Source organism: Lepisosteus platostomus, chromosome 28 (assembly GCF_059453375.1).
Source record: "Lepisosteus platostomus isolate fLepPlt1 chromosome 28, fLepPlt1.hap1, whole genome shotgun sequence".
Lineage (NCBI taxonomy): Eukaryota > Metazoa > Chordata > Actinopteri > Semionotiformes > Lepisosteidae > Lepisosteus > Lepisosteus platostomus.
Window position 1 is genome coordinate 8,980,968 of NC_142638.1, and position 21,731 is coordinate 9,002,698.

Below are 21,731 nucleotides of genomic sequence, written 5' to 3' on the forward strand. Positions count from 1 at the left end.
GGGTCCAATGATTTAATAATAATAATAATAATTGCTTACACTTATATAGCGCTTTTCTGGACACTCCACTCAAAGCGCTTTACAGGTCAAGGGGACTCCCCTCCACCACCACCAATGTGCAGCCCCACCTGGATGATGCGCCAGTACTCTCCCCACACATCAGCTCTCAGTGAGGAGGAGAACAGAGTAATGAAGCCAATTCCTAGATGGGGATTATTAGGAGGCCATGATTGGTAAGGGCCAATAGGAAATTTGGCCAGGACGCCAGGGTTACACCCCTACTCTTTTCGAGAAATGCCCTGGGATTTCTAATGACCACAGAGAGTCAGGACCTCGGTTTTCCATCTCATCTGAAGGACGGGGCCTGTTTACAGTATAGTGTCCCTGTCACCATACTGGGACATTAGGACCCACATGGACCACAGGGTGAGCGCCCCCTGCTGGCCCCACTAGTAGCAACCTTAATTTTTCCCAGGAGTCTCCCATCCAGGTACTGACCAGGCTCACACCTGCTGAGCTCCAGTGGGCTGCCAGCTGGGAGTTGCAGAGTGATATGGCTGCTGCCATATTGATGCCGATTTGAGCCACGTGGCTCTGGCACTCTGAGGTGTGCATGAAACCGGTCCGGAACCATGTGGTGGACCAAGCTTCCGGGGAAAACTCTGACTCACTGCACCACAGCAGCAAACAGCGAAGGAGCATTGCAGCAGACAGGGGTACTGCTCCTGCTCCAAGATTTTGAGAGCCATCAGGCAGCTGTTTGGAATTTTGCAGGAGGCTGAGAGGCACCAGGAAAAGCTTCGGTCCGCGAGCTGTTGCTGGATTTGACAGCTAGCTATTCAGGATGGATCCAGAAAAGGTTTGACTTCTTCGCAAGAGGAGGGGTCTGAAGTTACACAACATCCCCAGCCATTTACCTGGCTGGTGAGCTCTCTTGCACCAAGGCTGCAGGTTTAAAACCAATAACTTAAAAGGTATATAACCTGTAACCACCGCAGGGTGGTTAAACACAGGGAATCCTCAGTACCATCAGACCTGCACTGCTGTCAGTACTAAGAGTATTATTACTAGTGAGATAAAAGTTGTGTTAGAAGTTGTAAGTGAATAAATTGAGCTCTAACTTGGATTGGGATTGGCAGGTTGCGGGTGTGAGAGGGTAGTAGATGCAGCCAAGATGGCATTTCCTGTCTATCTGGATCTCCCCATTCCCCAGGAAAGGCAAATTATACCATACAGAATTCAGAAGTGAAATTTGTTCCTGCTAGTTACAGCAGCTAGACAAGCTAAAAAACACCGAAACTAGAGATCAGACAACATTAAGATGCCAGGCTGCAGGGTTAATTGATTGTCTGATTAATTAATGAGCTTCTCTGAAACAAAAGCCACGAGTTACTGCAGTCAGAAAGATAGTGAGAAACTGTATTCTACGTTCGATCTGGGAAGAACAACAGACCTCTATCAAGCAAGTGACCTGCAGATAATCAGTGCCCCCTAGTGGCTCCAGCTTTCATTGCAGCTGCAATAGTTCACAGAAAAGAGATCGACCTTATTATTCCCAAAGGGCATTGTTTTTAAATGGTATATTCTGGAAAACCACAATCCTGTAAGAGTTGCAGCATGAAACTCTTAAAGTGCTTAGAGACTTAAATCAGAAACACTTTAACTGGGTAAACTGTTTAGTTTTGTTTTTTCATTTTTGGAGCTTAGCTAGAACTTCACAGTGCTAGGGTGAGATATCCAGCCATTTTCTAACCACTATTTCCAGCCCGGGGTCTCAGGTGAGCCAGAGCCTATTCTGGCAAGCAACTGGCACAAGGTAAGGGAGGGAGAGACATAACTGACCAAACTGAACACACCTTTGCCAGACTTTTGCCTTGAAACAAGTAAGATAGATCCCTGTATTGGCCATATACAATTTCTTGTATTAGGAATTTGTCTTTTCGCAGACCCCAGCTTGCTCTCCATGAGACACACAGACAGGGAGAGAAGCTTGGGGTCAGAGCGCAGGGTCAGCCATTTATACAGCACCCCTGGAGCAGCTGGGGTTAAGGGGCCTTGCTCAGGGGCCCAATGGAGTAGGATTCCTCTGCCGGCCACGCGATTCGAACCAACCAGCAGTCTTCCAGCCACAGGCGCAGATCCTTAGCCATAGAGCCACTGCACCACCCCAATTGTAACCCAAAATGTAAAATGTAACCCAATTTTGACCAAACTGGCTTTGAATGCCCGGACTTTAGTTACACTGCATGTCTGGTTTTCTATTTCCCTCTGGCCAGAAAAAATGCAGCCTTTGAAAGAGTGTTTAATGCAAGAGAGCTGAGGAGGTACAGGGCTGCATTATGATGTGCTGTTTCTATACCCATCCTGCACTAATAAGCCAGTGTTGCTTGAAAAACCGAAGACTAAATTCTTAGATTAAAAAAAGAAATGATGGGAACTCTCAACCCAGCTAACAAGTACTGGAGAGATTTATACATGAAGAGGTACGGGTTCACTTAATAATATTAGGGAGGACTATTCATTTTCGGGACGAGATGCTGGAGTTATTTGTGAGCATCGGAACACTGTGCCGCACTGACTGTCTCCCCCCAGCATTCAAGAGCAGGCCTGCGGGGATACAGAACAACTATGAAGTTCAGAGGAGTTACTCCTTCGAATCCATCTGCGCCTCGGCTGACATTTAGAGGAGAACAAACCACAGGAGCTGTGTTTGTTCTGTCAACAGCTGCTGCTCAGGGCTCTTTCTGCTCGGCGCTATAGTGCCTTGTGTTCACAAAGAGAAACGCATGCGGGGGTGTAGCGCAACAGTACAGCCAGAACCCCTGTGTAGGAAAAGGTCAGCTCGAAACAGGAGCACTGCAGCTTGCAGAGGCATATCTATGGGGAAACCCTGCGGGTTTGCTGATGGTGCAGAGGATGAACAGCCTGCTCTCCTTGGTCACTTTCTCTATCTTCTGGTTGCTCCGACAGGGGAATTTCGCAGAGTCAGTGCTGGTGGGAATGGGAAAATATCCCCTAACTCCCCCCACCCTCCCCCCACCACTGCAAAGGGACGAAGGGAGCGTCCTCAAGAGGTGCCAGGAACCTGGAATACCCAGTGAAAACCTACACAAACCTCTGGTCCTCTGGTGAGAACACGCAAACTCCACACAGACAGCACACCAGGCTGGAATCAAACCCCAAGCCCTGGAGCAGTGCAGGTAGCAGTGCTGACCACCAAGCAGCCCACAGCTCAGCACCACAGAGAGAAAGCGTGGTGGGAGCTGTCCATTCCCTGACACCAGAACCAGCTCGGCCTGATTAAACATGGACCTCAACCTGATGCAGAAAGCCAGATGATTCCTAAAGCATAAGGGCAATGGTTATGTTTTACAGTGAAGCCGTGTGAGCATGTTGTGTCAATGTTTTTTAGCATGGCCAAGGAATAAGCGTGAGCTAAATGTTTGCTTCCCCTGAGAAGACACTCTGCTTTATTTCCCCCTTCGGAACAGAGGCTTTTGAAGAGTCTGGTCTCTGGGCTGTGGTTACGATGCCCAGATTGTGCCAGCAGGCAGGCAGAGAGACAGAAGGAGCTGGTGAGCAGGCAGAGAGCGAGAGAGGCCCGGACAGCCAGGCAGGGGAAGGGGAGAAGGGGCTCAGGCAGACTCACAGTGCGAGATGTCGGGGCTGGCGTGCAGCTGCAGGTATTGCACCTCCTTGCTGTGCAGCTGGGAGTTGAGCTTCTGCAGAGAGCCGTCCCGCTGCCTCAGCGCCGCCTCCAGGCCGCGGATCCGCTCCACGTGCTTCTCCGCCAGCGTGGTCTGGGGGCAGAGACAGAGAAGCACAGCCCCAGTGAGCAAGCCATTCCCTGCTCTCCCTCTCCCACCATCTCCAGGACCGACCACTGCACAGCACCCAGGCAGATCTGCTGGAGGAACGGCACATGACAGACCACTCTGCATCTGTGTCTGCCTCCAGGGACTTCTGAAAGAGGCTCCACATTTATGCACAGGAAGCCAAAAAAAACCAGCAGTGCAGAGCCAAGTACAAAGAACGACAACTGTTCAGCATCTTTGTTGAATCCGATGCCTGGGAATCCTTCAAAAGGCAGCTGAACAGGACTGTGGGATCCAGCAGCTGCTGGGAATGAATTTTCTTTTTTGATTATGAGAGAGCAAGGATTTGGATATGGCCAGTCCGGGACACACAACCAGAAAGCAGGCAATTCTCCGGGGAGGCCCCAGTCTCCTGAGGTTATCACAGTGCAGCTGGTCCAGAATGACCATGCACTCCAGGCCTTCAGTGGGGGATTATTTAAGGCAGCTGGAGCCCTAGAGGGCCACAGTCTGGCAAGGTCTATAGGTCTCTTTAATCAATCCTCTAGAACTTAGAAAAGGGTTTAAAATAATGCAATTAACCAATTACGTGGTCAGAAACAGTTGAGCAAAACTGACTCAGAGGTACTTCTTATACCTGCTCAGCTGCAGGGTTGGCCTCTATTCCATCTCTTACCAGCTGTTTGACTCTCACTCACCTGTTCCGTGAATACACCTCGCCTTCCAGACACAGGACAGCTCTCTCCCTGCTTGTCCTAGCACACAGTGGAGAGCCGTGCTGCCCCCCCCTCCACTCACCATCTTGTCCAGGTCCCTCTGCAGGTTGCTCTTCTCCATGTGGATCTTCTCGTAGGCCTGGATGACGTCCTCCAGCTGCTCCTCGCGCTCCTTGCTCTTCTGGAGCTGGGGACGGGGGCGGGCGAGGGGGGTGAGCGAGGGCAGAGAAGGGGGACACGAACAAGGGGGTCCAGGAGAGACAGGGAGCGAGAGAGAGAGAGAGACGGGGGTGAAAAGGCATGGGGGCAGAGACCGGTGGGGACGTGAGAAAGGAGAGAAACGGAGCTGAGAAACAGCCTGAGAGAAAGAGAGAGCACGCAGAGATTGAGGCGGAGCCACATTTTGCATGTGTGTGAGATGAGATGGAGTGAGATTCAGTGCAATTACCACCAGCATGCTGAGAGCTCTGCAGGTCTGTTACATTACAGTGGAGCATGTGGATTCCCTCTGTGCTTAATTGATTAATTGACCTTCAATTAGGTAATCAAACTGCCTGTAATAGCTCAGAGGTGAAGCAGCTTTCCAAGTTACGACACGGTAAATGCATTTAGTGCGAGACATCTGGGTTCAGATGACTGGCGCCGGGACTGAGCTCAGATGAAATCAGCCGGCGAGCTGCAGATTCCTAAAGCGCCAGGAGATGGCGGATTTTCCCGACCGTCGCCCTGGGCTCGCCGGCCAGCAGGGCCGATGTCCTGCGACTGACCCGGTCCATCGGGCCAGGCCAGAGCGCCGGGCCCGCAGGCCAGCAGGGCCGATGTCCTGCGACTGACCCGGTCCATCGGGCCAGGCCAGAGCGCCGGGCCCGCAGGCCAGCAGGGCCGATGTCCTGCGACTGACCCGGTCCATCGGGCCAGGCCAGAGCGCCGGGCCCGCAGGCCAGCAGGGCCGATGTCCTGCGACTGACCCGGTCCATCGGGCCAGGCCAGAGCGCCGGGCCCGCCGGCCAGCAGGGCCGATGTCCTGCGACTGACCCGGTCCATCGGGCCAGGCCAGAGCGCCGGGCCCGCCGGCCAGCAGGGCCGATGTCCTGCGACTGACCCGGTCCATCGGGCCAGGCCAGAGCGCCGGGCCCGCCGGCCAGCAGGGCCGATGTCCTGCGACTGACCCGGTCCATCGGGCCAGGCCAGAGCGCCGGGCCCGCAGGCCAGCAGGGCCGATGTCCTGCGACTGACCCGGTCCATCGGGCCGCTCACCTCGTGCGTCAGCTGGTTGACCTGTCGCTGCAGGCTGCCGTTCTCCGACTGCAGCAGAGCCGTCTCCTTGGATTCGAAGGAGCAGTAGGAGTTCCTCTCCTCTCCGAAGTCGCTGATGGTGGGGAACTGGGGAACAGGAGGCAGGCTGTGAGTCCAGCTGACACAGGGCTGCTTTCCTCCTCTGCGTTCGACTTCTCCAAGCTGGGTTTTGACCCTCCCCTTTGCACTCAATGCCATGCATCTCAGCACTAACTGCTCGCCACTTAGAAAACCACAAACGGACCACGTTTTCATAAATGACAAGAACACTCATGGAACGACAAACACTAAAAATTCCACTCAATACATCTGGACTGATAGAAATAATAACATTCAATCCTGCAGGCCCACTCCTTTTACGCAATTCGCCGCACTGTGAAATTTTTGTGGGGGTGCGAACTCGAGTATTTCAATGCTCACATTATTGATGAATCAGCTCCCGCAACCCAGCATGCTTGACCTTCAATATCCATCTGCGTTGCTTACATGCATTTTCATATTGAGCAGTTTATTTTAGTTATATGTGCATCAGGGACAGCTTTCCAACAGGAGATGGATAGTACTCGGTGAGCTAACTTGAGTTGTGCACCGTGTGAAGCCACTGGAGCTCTGTCTGTACCTGTATCTTACTAATACAGTAGAGCTGGCTGAGCAATATGGAATATGGAAGCCAACGTTTTCACTAACCCCTGACCCCTGCAGATCCCCCATGCGATCCCCGCCGACCCCCTGACCTTGATCTCGTAGATCTTGAGCTTCCTCTTCAGGCTGGAGTTCTCGCGCTCTAGGCCGGCCAGCCGGGTCTTGATGTCGTGGTAGGCCGTGATGAGGGCGAAGTGCGAGGCGGAGTACACGTCGTCGGGCAGGGGGGAGCCCGGCCAGCCCACCCGGCAGCCATCCTCCTTCAGCCCCTCGCCCCCCAGCAGTCCCATCTCGCCCCCGAACAAGGACTCCATCAGGGCCCTCACTGGCAGCCTGGGGACGGAGTGGGACAGTCACGCTCACGCACACACACAGAGACAGAGAGAGATCGCCGCGCAGAAGAAACAGATTCACACAGGCCTGCCTGGATCGGAGCTGTAAGAGCACTGCGATTAAATAATAACTTCCGCTTTCAAATTCAAAGTGCTCTTCCTTCTAGGCTACATTCTGAAAAACCCTACATGTTCAACTGCAGGATGGCCCGCGGTGCACAGGGAGTCTGATCTTTCTCCCGGAGGTCTCCGGAGAGCTGTGGGTTCCCTGTCCCACCCGCGGGTCTCTGGGCTTGTTTATCGCGACCGGGAGGTGGTTTAACAGCCCCTGGGTCTCTGCGCGGAGCAGCTTCTCCCAGGCAGGATCCGGGAGCTCTGGGAAGGCGCTCGCTAGAGGCAGGAGCTGCTCTGGCACATCGCCTCAGCAGGAAACTGTGTGGAAGATGCGGAGCTCCAGACCGAGATATATATAGCCTTTACCCGGTCCTCTGGGACAGACGCTCACTCAGAGAGAGCTCCACATGCTCACCAGCATCGAGGGCAACGGAGGTGAGGAAGAAAATGTTTTCTGCTTCATCAACCTCCCCCCACTGCTTGTGCACAAACCGGCCAGGTGCTCTTTACTTTACTGAGCTTTTACCACAGTACGTCGAACGCAGAAGGGAGGGGCTGAGGGGAGCAGAGAGAGACCTACAGTAGTTGAAGCGCCAGTTGAGGAAAAAAAATCCCGTTTCCCAAAACCGCCTCGACAGCCCTCGTTCTGCCTAATCCCGCCGTGCTACACTGTACACCCCTCCGGACACAGCCTGGCTGTCCCTAGTGACCGGGGAGCAGCACGAAGGGCAGCGAACCCCCTAAAAACACAGGGAGCTGTAGTAAAACGCACACAGTACCACTGTAAAGCACAATGCATGCAATATGCAGTGGTAAGACCAAGTGAGAGGAGAAATAGGTCACAATCTTACCAGGGTAAATTTTGATGAGGGTGTTGCATTCAATAATCAGTCTAATTAAAATAATTAATAAAATAAATAAAGAGCAGAAAACGTGGTTGAAATATCTTGGCTTTCTGCTATCCCTCTAAGTATTTTGTGGTACAAACAATGGCCGTACTCTGAATGTAGATTTTTCTGTTCTTTTTTTACTGGGCTCCGGGATAAATACTCCCACACGCAGCAGTGCTGAAACGCTGCTGATCTCTGTATAGCTGCAGGCACTGGAAGGCATTTTACCAATCTAGCACTAGGAGCAGCAAAAGGTGGAAACGAGCCCAGCGTTCGTTACCCCCAGATTTGGAAATATTACTCTCTGAGGTCCTCATTTTGTCCGCTCACAGCTCTGTAAGACAACAGATGTCAGCTGAAAACTAGACGGGCCCTGCTGGCTCCCTAACACCTGATGTCGTCCTTCCTGTGGAGCAGCCGGGCCTGGGGCCAGCACTCAGCACAGTGACAGGGCAGGCAGCAGAGAGCATGCTGGGAATGTGCCACAGGACGGCATCTCTCATGTCAGGAGAGGAGGAGAAGCTTTGCAATGAGAGAGGATCCTGCTCTGCTTGGGAAAAGAGTAAAACGTTAAAACAAAGGACGCTTTGAATAAGCTCCCCTCCGCCTTTCCTTACGGGATATTTATGGAAGATCGGATTCACAGAAAATAAACGACTTAAACGAAAATCAACCGAACATCCGTGTACATTATGCTAATGCAATGCACGGTTCAATTGTATGAATAGGGATCGGCAGTAAGTACATGCACAGGTTTTCTAATCTTCTGTTGCATAACAGTGGTCTAATTCAGATGTCAAAGAGGCAGCCTCTTTCTCCACTTCCTTCCCCCCCTGAGGTCACTGTCACTTCTGTAATTGGAGGAGACCCAGAGATTGCTTTCTGACCGGGACAGCGACCCGACAGTCACTGCACCTGTTTTCCCTGCAGGGGGCACTAAAGACAATGTAAATAGACCAGACGGCCAGAAACGGACTCTGGCTGAATCGTTAGGGAAGCTATTAACAAACTCATTAGGAGGCGCTTTGTTCTGCCAGTGCTGGGCAATGAGATGAATGCCTGTTGAGACAGGCCAGTCGTTTTCAGACAGCCCCTGCAGCTCCCGATTAGGATGGATCTGAGAGAGACCTGCCCACGCGCTTGTCCTGGTCTGGTCACAAACTAGCGCCAGTGTGGAGAGGGCAGGATCAGCTGTTTTCACTCTTAACTTATCAATGCTAACATTGCATTCTCTCAGATCACTGTCTGAAAGTAGTAACTGGGTATGCATGGCAAGATCCATACTCATATGAAATCAGAGCATACACCCAAACCCAACCTAGACCCAGTCCAGGCCCAAAACCTCAGCTGACCCTAACCCTCCAGCACCCACCAGCATCCACCCACCCAACTTTATTCCTACATCCCACGCAAGTATTGTTCTGTATACCATGTTTATTAAATGAACGTTCGTATCCGTTTGAAGTACTGTGTACGATCAAGGCTAGTCATTACAGATCCCTGCGGCACAAGCGTTTGGAATCTCATTAAGCCCGCAATGGAGCTCGGAACGACTGGGGCCCGGCGGGAGATCAAAACAACCTGATCTCATCAAAAGGAACGACAACAAGCAGAGCATTCGTGAGGATGCAGCGCAGCGGCACCCCAGGTTGCGCGGCAGATACGGGAGACACTCACCCAGTTCTGTCAGCCTCCGGAAGGCCGCTACAGCGGAAACAGCTCATCGGGGCTCTGAGGGAAGAACCCCAGAGCGAGAGCATGAGAGCAGGCTGGGCCGAATCCGGCTGAGCACAGGCGCACACAAGAGACCCAGACAAGTCTGCCACAGCAGGTCCAGAGAGATGGAGACACAGGAGAGACGTCAAGAGGCTGGAGCACAGAGTGCGAACACACTGAGGCCTCTACAGGCCGACTGTGCAGGGCTACTCTAGGTCACAGTGAGGCCAGCTAAAACGACAGGGAAACTATGGGAAGGGCACAGTGACGCACACGACGCAGTATGGTAAAGCATGAAAGAGTGCAGCAAAGTAAACGCAGTAAATCTGTGGGGAAAAGAGAAGATTGCAGATTTAAAATCTCACAGGGAGAGCATGTTTCCAGTTCCTCACATCAAAAAGCTGTACCTGTGCTCCTGAACCAGGATTTGTGCTTCGTGCTTTCATTCCAACTGAGCTCCCAGTTCTGTAATTCCCCCCTTCATTGCACTAATAATGTGATTAAACCGAGTTCTTTCGTAGTCATTTCTTAAAACATGGCCTTTCAACTGTTATTGTTGGCAATTCACAATCTCCAGCTTTGAGCAGATGGGAACCCTGCAAAAGGCTCCAATTAAGCCCCTTAGTTGAATTAATTGGGAACGCAGCTGGACGGAAAACGAGCAGGTGTGTGGATCTGGGAAGCCCAGTCTCAGACCAGCAGGCTTTTACACTGCAAGAATCACCTGGCAGCTCCGAGGCTGAGAGAAAGGGCTCCTGCATGTACACTTCTCTCCTCCGAGAGCAACCAGCTGCAGCCCTGGCCTCACCCATCACCGGGACATGATCCCAGCTAATATCCGGAGCGCTGCTGAAGCTCGGAAGCACACTCCGAAAACCTCTTTATTGCGAGGTGCCTTATCTGGTGCCAGCTGTGACAGGAGCGAGATTTATACAGCGCTCCTGTTGTGCTGAGCACGGGCTGAGCTCGGTGCTCTAATGAATAGCACGCCAGGACTGCAGGCAGGTTTCAGTGTTAGCTTTTAGTGCATCCGAGCAGTTCGCATGAACGGACAGTGTTTGGCCACAACAACAGGTTACTTGATCGTGCAAAACACACACCGACGCCCCACCCACACCCTCCAGAAGCACAGTGTGGCACCCTATCGGATATGCACACACAACCCCTGCTGCCACAAAAAGCATCCATCTTCCTCATGCTAGCCAGGTGTGCATAACTTTATCAGTCCAAGCAATGCATAAATTCATTTCACTGTTATCTCATCTGTTGCTTTGAGGAGAGGCGCCCCAGCCCCTCACAACTGGTTCAAAACCAAACGTGGCTCTTAATGCAGTGCTGATGACCGTGCCTGTGCTGATCCATGGCTTAGGTTAACGAGACCAGTGAAGTGTCCGTGTCTGACTAGGTTTCCAAGGTCTGATCAAAGTGTCCCAAGTGTCGAACCCATGCAGCTGTATGGACGGGCTTTTCAGAGCAGTAGGAGCTGATACGCGTGTTGAAGTCCTGGGGTCTCCTTACAGCCATGCATGAAAGGCGAGGCTATGCAGGGTGCTCAGCGAGTGGGTGGTGTTCACCTGAAGAGGAGTGACTATAAAAAAGTGGCAATCAATCCATAAATATCTCGTTTTATTCCTTCCCTGCACGCTAAACCGCATAACAGCTCTTCAGGCTCCGCGCAGGGTCTATTGTCTCCCTTCTCCATCATTCTCGCCCGCGACACCCACAGACGCAAGGCTCTCCTTGGAAACGTTGTCCCCCCTCTCTACCGCAAAGCATGAATCACCGGCCCTTCTGCAGAGATTAACCCCCGGCACGCTGGAGCAGGACTGCCCTGCAGCGCTCCGTGGCCAAGCGACACGGAAACTCCGCCGCCCCCTCCGGCCCGCCAGCGACCGGCTGCCGTGGTACATCTCAGAGACACAGGGCCGCGCCGGAAAACGTTACAGACAGTCCCTTTCTGACAGCGGACATCTGTGGGGAGGAAGCAAACGGGACACTTGCTTCGGGCACACAAAACACCCACTTGTACAGCAGGGTCCTGCCTGACTGCAGTCCAGCAATCTTGAGTCTTCACGGCGGGGTCCAGCTCGTCAGTATATCACCGCCCAGAGGAGAGACAGAGCTAATCACCTCCTCTTGGTGCCCTGCCTCCTCGTTCTCACCACCGGCACGCAAACATTACAAACGCGCTGTGAGACGCCTCTACTACTGAGGTTTTGCAAACGTTTTGGGCAAGTAAAGATGGTCGAAATTTCTTAAAACCGGCCACAGGGGTCATAAAGAAACACAACCCTCCCCACCCCTCCACCACCCCAGAGAAGGGAATTATTTGAACCCTGTATGTCTGTGTCACGTGGCAGCCTAATTTATTAATGCCAAACAGCACTTACAGTCAGCACAGCGCAGATCAGCCAGGCTGACAGACTCTAGCACTGCAGTCTCAAGTCCCTCAATTGAAAAAATTGTAGTAAACGGTGACCGTCTTGATACACAACCACTCCAGCCTGACTGATACTACTCCAGACAGATGTAGCCAGGTTTTATTCACATCTGAGAAGTATACAATGGTGGATAGGGAAACATTTGAGCCAAATACGTCTCGATTAATGAAGAATCTTATTTCCCTTTCATGTGTAAGAGAACCTGCAAGAATGCTCAGGAATGACTATAATCCATCCAAGAACATTCAGAAAAAAAAGACCCAGTAAAAGACATACATGTTAAGCATCTGCATATTTTGTAGCAGGGCGCAATTTCAATTCAATAAGAAAAATGAATACACAGTAAAAATAAATGATAAATATTGTCTGATGGAGGAATGGAATGCACAGAAGCCCTGTTCTCTGTGAGAAAGCATGGCTTGTCCTTGCCAAGGACATTTTCGAGGGCAGGAAAGAGGGAGGAGAAGGAAGGAGAGGGGGGAGGGGGATGGGAAGAGAGGAGAAGTGATAGTGGAAGAGGAGGAGGGCGCGGAGAGAGAGAGAGGAAGGGTCAGATTAGGAAAGGAAGGAAGAGCTGGAGTAAGATCTCGCCATGGAGGAGCAACAGCTGTCCTAATCCCAAATCGGAGAGACTCGGAGAGCGAGTCATTTTGACACACTGCAGAGCCCAGCCAGGGGGGCGACGCACTGACTTCCACACAATCAGGAGCGAAGACACAGGCAAACACAGGCCACGCTGGCAGACCAAAGAGTTCAAAGACAGGAAGGGAGGGACAGACATGGACGACAGCAGCAGCAGGTGGGCACGTGTGCATTCCGAGGTGGCAGTGGACCCAGCGCAGACCCGGCCACCTGGAGCCCAGCTTGGCTGGCACACTGTCGATGCCTATTGCTGTGAGAGAGGACTCAGCCTCACGGCTGTCGCAGCACAATCCCTAAGTAAACAACACTGTTTGAGCAATTTGTTCAGTGCTGGCCCTTCCAAGAAACGGCATCTCAAGGAGAAGACAAGGTGAATTGAGGATTCTGTGGCCTAACTTTTCAACATGATCAATGCCAACTGGCTACCAGGGTCTTCGAGAGCCTGATCAGATGAAATTATCCTTCGCTTTGCCAGCTTCAGATTGCCAGCTCTCCCCCCTCCCCCCAGACAAGGGGAGCAAGGCAGACAAACAAGAAATCACTACTCTCGATACTGCAAATCCTCCAAAAACTGCTAACACCTCTACTCTTTATTACAGCTAGAAATACCAAAGTTGCTTCTTCTGCTCCTGCCATTTCTCCTGTGACAATACTACTACAACACTGACATGTGTTCTATCTCAGTGTCGTAGGCATTTTCTCTGCCCGCTTCACTTCATCCCGAGTTTTAGACTCGAGCTGCAGATTTGCACCCCCTGACTGATGGCTTCCATCTGAGAGCGTCGTCCAGCATTGTGACAGGAGATTCCAAGCCGTGACGGGCAGGTGGACAAGCTGGAAGTATTTCAGCACCAAGGACAGAGGCGCTGGGACAGAGCACGCAGAGCAGCTATCTGATGTTGCTCCAAGGTACTGGAAGTTTATTCTATAAAAAAAAAGATTCCTCTGCTTTCTCTCTCTCTTTCTCTGATCGCTGACTCAAGAGGGAAGCAAGGCGGTTTCACTGCTTGTGGTGACCGGGAGTTTCTAAGCCGGTCAGGCCAGGCTCAGGGCACATTCTTGCTCTGGTTGCAGATAGGTCACAAGCAGTGCTTTTCAACTTTGTTTGCACCCCCACTCTGGAATTGGGACCGCCAGTCCCGCACGGTGAGCAGGACGAGAGGCAGACAGGCTCCTCCAACCCGTCCCCTTGAGTGCTGTTGGTCTTTCTGGAGCACTGCAGCCTCTTCCATCAGTGCCTGACAGGAGGGCAGCAACAGCACAAGCCTTCCTGCAGTCAGGAGGCTTTGTCACGGAGATCCAAGACGTCCCCGGGCAAACTTATCCCAAACCTAAACTTTGAGTGATCCCTCGGGAACAATCAGACCTAGTCTCGAACCCACAACATCTGGGCTGATAGATCACGGAGAGCCCTTACTGGCTCTCACTTTTCAAACTGAATTCAATTCACTTCGTTTTGTCTAAGCTCAACTCAGACCAGTCAGGCTAGCAAACTGTTTCCCCGAACTGCCCCACAAGGGTAACGTTCAGGCAATGAAATTATAATTTCCGCCCGATGTATAAACACCATTGGATTCGGCTCAAGGCTACCTGTTCTAGGTTAGGAGCAAGAGCTAAAAAAAAAAGCATATCCCACGATCAGATTCCAAATGTGCTGCTCCTTCAGAAACTGATGACTAGTGCAAGTTTACAAAACAGCACCAAACCGCAATGTAACCCACGATGATGAGTATTGTGTTATTATGTAAGACAGCTGCGCTATTGGAAAACTAATAGGAACTGGATGCAATGACAGGGCTGGTGTCAACAATAAGAGGGCTGGTCAGCTCAGTAGCACTGTCCAATGCAGCTGGCTGGCACACTGAGGCTGAGCTGCTCCAGATATTCTCAGCTGTACCTGGGCAAGAAAAGTGCAGGACATGTAGGTAACCTCCTTTTTCAGCCCCCAGCATGTCCCCGTGAATCCCCGAGCACAGAGGAGTACCTTCTGTCTGGCGTGTGGCTCTTTCGACGGGTGCTGCCCTCCCTCCAACTCCCCCGTCCTGCCCTCCCCCCGAGAGATCTGGACACCTGCTGTGTTAGTGAGCAGCCTGAGTCATGAGAAAGCAGAGCTCCCTTAACCCCTTGGGTCCGGCCTCCAAGTTAGATCGAGATTTTTTATATCTCTGGTATTTTCAATCAGTGTTTCATGTTCAGAACTTGCATGCATGCCGAAAAAAAAATGAGAATGGTTTGAACAAAACTAGAATGGTTGCCATTCTGCAAGCTGTAGTTTTTTTGGCACAGGTTCGGGAAACTAGAACTCTGGACCTCTGCACTCTGTTGTTTGTCAAAGATCAGAGGGGTGATGGAGAGATATGGAGCCCTGTAGCCCAGGCTCACGGGACAGAAGCAGGGTGCTTTGCACAAACCCTCGCACACCCAAGATCTTTACACATCTAGTGAGGAGAGCAGGAGCTCCTAGTGGATCTTTGTGACTCCTGGTTTGGCCCCTTAGGCCAGTGTAGAGCCCAAGTTGGACAGCAGGCTTAAACTGCCATCCCAGGTGCTTTTTCCTGGCATGGATGATGTGATAAGACTTGAGAAAGCAGGGAAAGCCATCGTGTAACAGTTCATCATACACAGTGACTCCTACTGCATCAGAAGCCTCAAGCCCAGCAGCAGAATGAGACACAGAGGTGAAAAGCAAAGTAGGATCACGCACTTGAAGCTCAGCACTGACTTGGCAAGCTCACAATACAACCCTTACTGATGCATGCTCATCTTCTAATGCATCTCTTAACACAATCTGTCATGATCGTTTGCTAGGCAGTTCCTTCACATTTTTTTCCAGCAACAATGATAAATGAGTTTGCATTTTTCCAGATAGTACCAGGCACACAAAAATGCACAGCAACAGAAAATGCCCATGCAGTGTTACGATCACAGCGAGAATAAATAATTTCTAGTACTGGCTTAGTCATTTTGTCACAGGCACAAAGGAGCACATTCCAGATTTTCTGGGAGAACATTCAGCATCTCTCAGAAGAAAAAACAACAGGCCACCTCTCTCTATGCAATCCCATGCCTTCGCAAGGAAATCAAGCACAGCACACTGCCCCGAGAACTGGCTCATGAATATTCACACTGGCAAAATAACATTCCGCACCAACACTCACACAAGCCCCACACTGGAGTGCATCAGACAGATAGCCCTTGATTGTCCAGAGCTTTAAGTGGCTTGCATAATAGTACAAAGTCTAATCCGGCACAGCTTAAAATTTGGGAGAAAATAAAGAAAAGGTGAAATTAGTTTCACCTTTTACATTAAGCACTGAAAAGCATACGCCTTTGCTAAATGCTTTCTGGTGGCTGACGAAAGCATTGCCCGGGCATCTGCAACAGGAGAGGCCAAGACAGGTTCTATGGCCAGATGGAACACCTTAAGGTACGGTTTCTCTTAAGTGTCTCCTGAGTTGAAAGATGCACAGAGATCCTTTGCATATTGAGGTCATTATCCAAGTTAAGGGAAAAAGGATCCATAGGTAGTTCTATGTTGCCTCAGGTCATTTAGATGACCTGGGCCTGGTCCACCAGATGAGACGGAGAATCCTGGTGTTGGAATAAGCTACCCCAGCCATGATGTTGCTGAAGCCAGCACCCGGGTTTTGTTCAAGAAAAGGGCGGATGAGATCTTTGGATCAGTTACCTCCTAGCAACCAGGCAAGCTAGTCTCTTCTCGTTTGTAACGCTTCTTGTGTTCTTACATCTTCGTGGGTCGAGTCAAAACCTCACTGGCTCTTCTGTCTCAGGAGGCAGGTCAGGCTGAAGAGCCACACCTCTTAGGCTTGTGGCCAGCAGACTCTTCCCTCTCTCAGGAGACGACAGGAAATGGCCAGTGGACAAGCTTCATGCAAGTCCCTGGACAGAACGGCAGGAGAGGTTGCCCAGTCTCCTCAGGGATGAAATGGTTCAGTCTCGAAAAGAGAAAAGAGGGAGGAGGGAAATCCTTTTTACTCAGGGCTCTGGAGCTCTCTGGCCTCTCAAAGCAAAAGGAGGAGGAGGCCAGGGCATCCAACAGGGATCAGAACAGAATCAATGATATCATCTGGTCCAGGAAATTATCTGAAAAAGAGCATCAGAAATTGCAGGGATCTTCAAAACCACACAATCCCAATGCTGTGGAGGCAGCTGGTAATAAAACTGCGTTTTCCTGAAGATGTGCCTAAAATGGACCTTTTCACAAGAGCGCACAAGACACTGCCACACTCCTTTCGGTCTGGCTTGGCACTGCTGCTGCTTTGAGCTCTGCTAGGTTAAGGTATCCCTTCATTTTTCAGGATAATCTTGTTGTTTGCGCATTCAGCCAGAGCAGAGCCCTTTTAGCGGTGAATGATTTAAGTAGCAACATAAAAACTTTTGTTCTGTGTTTGCGGCTGTCCACCCTGTCGGGCCATCATCCCTGCTGCGGCAGCCCTCGTCCGTGCTCCGATGTCTTTCCCATGGGACAGCTAATGGCCATCTAATTGGCCATTTTTCATTGGCCATCCCACAGTTCCGTGCTGCTTTGTCATTGGGCTCTTACTCCGCATCCTGGTTTATACAGGTAACACCACACTTTGTCCATGGTAATCCATAATTCGGGTCCAGTGGTTCACAACATCTCCCAGCCTCCCTCAAAGTCTCTACACATATCGGCTTGAGATTTATAGCGTTGTCTGATCCAACAACATTGGTTGGAATAATTGAGCTTGTAACAGATCCTTGAATTAAGACAAAACGCAGTGTTTGTGTAGGCGAGACAGTAAGTTATAGAGCATTACATGGCTCATGGAATATTCATAGCCTTCCTCCGACTCCTGCCCTGCTTTGTTAATTAAAGATCCAAGAGGAAGTCTGATTTCAAGCAAAAATCACAACCGAGACAAGCTTGCTACAGCACCTCTGGTTAACCAATACGACAGAGGCCAAAAAACATGCATCATTGGCCATTGACGGTGTTCCCAGAGTGCCTTGCTCCATGCACGGGCCTCTGGGAACTGTGCTGACGTTTCTCCACCTGGGAGGTGTCTCGTTAGGCATGGCGCTGCCCTGCTGTCAGCTGCTGCCACGGATTCGCGATGGACCCCCCCCCCACCCCTGCCGCGCGACATCGACAGCCTCCTTGCGCTTGTAAATGGGGGCAAACCGAGAGGCAGGGGCAAACCGGGGCCACCACGTCAGGGCTGTCCAGAAACACAGGCCCCGACTCAAATCTGCCACGGCTCATTCGCTTGCTGGTTCCGTTCGGCCATGAATGACTCTGCTCTCACGGAGAACCCGGAGGTTCACTGTCAGAGAGAAAGATGCCACCACGATTGGACCCTGCATAGTTGATACGGGCTTCCTGATGCTAAGCTGGAAGTTGCCTTGTAACGACCGCATCTCGTAAGTAAGAAAATTCCAGCTTTTCATTAGGAACAAAGCAAACGTTCCAATCGGGCAACTTGTTAGTTCAGCTGTGGCTTCAGTGAAGCTGTGGAGCTGCGATGAAACAAGCAGGCGTGTAGGCTTTTGGAGCCCAGAATTAGTGTACATGACACAGAGGTAAGAACTCGTCAAATGACAAATTACTGGGTCCTCCAGCAGGGCCAGCAGTCCAGCCCCATAGTTCACCCCATCTTCAAGGCCACTCCGCTGAGACTAATGCACTACTCCCCACCTCGGGGTGCCCTCTGCTCAGCACCACCCGCACCCCCACTGCAACGTTGCTGAAGAGGCTCCCTGCTTGGTCAGGGAAGATGGGATAAAGTCCCACAGACTTCCAATAATCATCAGCCTTTCCCCCGAGTGCTTCTTCCACACAACAGGAAATCTTGAAAGTGCAGTAAACCGACGACTAGCGTAGTGTGATCTCAAAGACTGGCTTGAAAACCCGCCGTCTGCGTTCCTTCCTTGGAGACCAAGTTAATCCTGGAGGATTCTTGAGGAGCTGCTGCTTTTGTGTTGACTCCTGCTCTGCTCCAGTGTTTCACATTCTAAAGCCCTCCTTCCAGGTGGGCTCAGCAGCTAATCACAAAAAGAGCACACTGCCAGACTGCAGATAGTACTGAACCACTCCCAGCAGAGTCGTGCTGAAGTCCAACAGCATGAAACTGGCTCTACCGCTGAGAGACCAGTGTGTAAGATCACTGCACAGCTGTATACTGGCACTACCGCTGAGAGACCAGTGTGTAAGATCACTGCACAGCTCTGTACTGACACTACTGCTGAGAGACCAGTGTGTAAGATCACTGCACAGCTCTGTACTGACACTACTGCTGAGAGACCAGTGTGTAAGATCACTGCACAGCTCTATACTGACACTACCGCTGAGAGGCCAGTGTGTAAGATCACTGCACAGCTGTATACTGGCACTACTGCTGAGAGACCAGTGTGTAAGATCACTGCACAGCTGTATACTGGCACTACCGCTGAGAGGCCAGTGTGTAAGATCACTGCACAGCTGTATACTGGCACTACCGCTGAGAGGCCAGTGTGTAAGATCACTGCACAGCTGTATACTGGCACTACCGCTGAGAGGCCAGTGTGTAAGATCACTGCACAGCTGTATACTGGCACTACCGCTGAGAGGCCAGTGTGTAAGATCACTGCACAGCTGTATACTGGCACTACCGCTGAGAGGCCAGTGTGTAAGATCACTGCACAGCTCTATACTGGCACTACTGCTGGGAAACCAGTGTACAAAATACAGATTAGAAAAGTTGTCTAGCTGATAATAACAAGTTGTCGACAAAGCAGTACATAACTACAAGCCTGTTAGCCGAGCACGATCTTTTACAGCAGCAGGACAGAGCGAGAGAGCACGTCAGCCGACCCCAGCTCTCTGGGTTAAAGAGAGGCGGTTGTGTTCGCTGTTCCCCGGCTAATGGACCGAGCTGACGTGTTGAATCGATCAACGGGCAATTAATTACTTACTGTCTGGTTGCCAGCAGGGTAACATTATGGAACTGGGGACAGTGTACAGATACGCATCGTGTACATATCCGACACGTCCATGCGTTTTCATTAGAACTGCGCTCGACGCGGAGTATTAATACAGATTTTCCCCCAGTTATCATTAATAGAAATGACCGTACACAATAGAAACTCGCCACGGACAAAGCCTATAGTCGAAATCGATTTCTCATTTTATAAAAGACGGCATTGGCCGTGCAATTAGATCACACAACGTTTCTTCTGATGAAGAGCACCGTTTTAATTTATATCTAAAAATGAAAAAGACACCATCTCGAATGGAAATCACTTACTGTACGTCTTGCGATACTTTGGTAGCTATTAATCAGGTTATTACAAGCGTACTAGAATCAGATATTATATATATATGACTAAAGAACACGCCGATTCGCCCATCAGGAATTGAAGACACTGAAGCCTGTTTAGCCAAAGTTTTCGTTATTTCTGTCGGCTGGCACAGAAACTCACTCGCTAACCGCAAGCGTCGCCTTTAAGCGATCACCTCAGCTTTTTCCAAAACTGAGACCGATAGACTGGCTATTTCCCACGTAAAAAAAAAAAAAGACGCGTTTATCACCGCCGTCCAAGCTGTCTCCCTCCCTTGAGCAGAGATGGCGTGTAAGAATACACAGTGCTTTTTATTCCGGTCCCAGCGCACAGCCCCCTAATAGGATCCGGTATTTTCCGTACCGATGTTATGCATTTGTACTGCCACGAGTAAAACATGGCTGTAGTGTAGAGACGGGGAGCATTTCTTATCTTGCTTGGGGTGGGGGGGGAGAGAAACCAAGCATCGGTTCTAACGGTAACGATGTGTCTTATTATTCCTATAAGCGTCTTTTGTCTCCCGCAACCCCGTCCCACTCCTGACAGGACAAGTCATGCTCACATGAACGCAAAACCGAGAGGACACTCACGTTCTGCCATCGAGCTGTCCACCTCCTCCTCCTTCTCTTCCCCCCCACCCAGCGAAGCGCTCACGGCCACGGGATGAAAGCCGTCCTCAGCCCCTGTTCGCTCGGCGGCTGTGAGGCAGGCAGGCGGGCAGCTCGCTCGCTCGCTCCCTCCGACTGGCTGGCTGGCGGTACTCCCGTCCACAACTCCTCTCTCCAGCGGCGCAGGCTGGGGGCGAGATCAGGAGGGTCCGCTGGCTGATGGGCGTGGAATCGGACGGGACGAGAGTGGTGGGGGGGGCGGCGCGGCGCGGCGGATGGCGACCTCCGGAAAAAGGCTCGTGGTCGAGAGGCAGCGCACACCTTCTCCACCAGCCCCTGCGCGTAGGCTACAAAACAGGGAAATAAATAAATCAAAACAGCTCGTCTGTTTCCTAGCCCACTTACGTATGGCATTGCATAACTTCCTGAGCACCAATGCCGGCGACGGAGAAAACAGTTGGGAGGGGGGAAAGGCGCTATATAGCTACGTCCTGGGGTGAGCGGCGCTCTGAAACGAAACTCAAGATGTTGGTCTTAATCAAACCCCATTGTTTGCCAAGACTGTCCTTTTTCTGCGGGTGCGGTTCAAGTTGTGAATCCCTTCATCGGCAGATTTAGACTAACTTTCATCTTGGGGACCCGGCAGAGGTCTAGGGCCGGATATCAAACAGGCGCACGATGACGACAGCGGTGACCGACCGTCGGTTCCTCCGCTAGACCCCAGGTCTCTCCCGCTAGAAACGAAAGAGAAAGAGAGACGGCAGAGTGTGACTGCTTCGGGCACCCGGGAGGAGGAAACGTCACGAGTGGGCCGAGCAAACGTTTCGTGAAGACGCTGTGTGAGTAACCTAGGGGTTTACAGGACAGACTGAAGACAGGAGAGCCTCGGACGCACGTCACTCTAGCGGACGAAACCCACCCCGATACAATCCATGTGAATAAAAGACCATTAATGCAAACACTGCGCTTTAAGTTATTTTTTTTAAATATATTGACTTAAAAAATGCGAAAAGTATGTTGTTGTTTTTTTAAATGATCTTTAGCAGGAGCGCGCTCTGAACGTGTGGGTAGAAGAACGAGGAGGACCGATTCGCTACTGCAGATAGCTGGAAAACTGAAGAGGGACACTGAATATCTTTTTTTTTAAATGTATTGCTGACTCTCTGTGGTCATTAAATATCCCAGGGTGTTTCTCGAGAAGAGTAGGGGTGTCACCC

General features: G+C 51.2%; 1 protein-coding gene across 5 annotated transcripts in view; it reads right to left on the reverse strand.

The window, feature by feature from the left end:
• Nucleotides 1-21,285, reverse strand: part of tbkbp1 (TBK1 binding protein 1) — a 41,177-nt gene extending 19,892 nt beyond the window's left edge. The window contains exons 1-7 of one of the 5 annotated variants that reach the window (XM_088623229.1): nucleotides 21,139-21,284; nucleotides 20,497-20,861; nucleotides 9,483-9,536; nucleotides 6,562-6,802; nucleotides 5,789-5,914; nucleotides 4,614-4,718; nucleotides 3,650-3,800 (exon numbers count right to left, since the gene is read on the reverse strand). In XM_088623229.1, the coding sequence (XP_088479355.1) occupies nucleotides 3,650-3,800; nucleotides 4,614-4,718; nucleotides 5,789-5,914; nucleotides 6,562-6,802; nucleotides 9,483-9,529 (670 nt within the window). In that variant the 5' untranslated portion in view covers nucleotides 9,530-9,536; nucleotides 20,497-20,861; nucleotides 21,139-21,284. Of the gene's footprint in view, nucleotides 1-3,649; nucleotides 3,801-4,613; nucleotides 4,719-5,788; nucleotides 5,915-6,561; nucleotides 6,803-9,482; nucleotides 9,537-20,496 lie in introns of all 5 variants that reach the window. The other 4 variants (XM_088623230.1, XM_088623228.1, XM_088623232.1 and 1 more) reach the window with 4 other exon arrangements.
• Nucleotides 21,286-21,731: the final 446 nt, after the last annotated feature.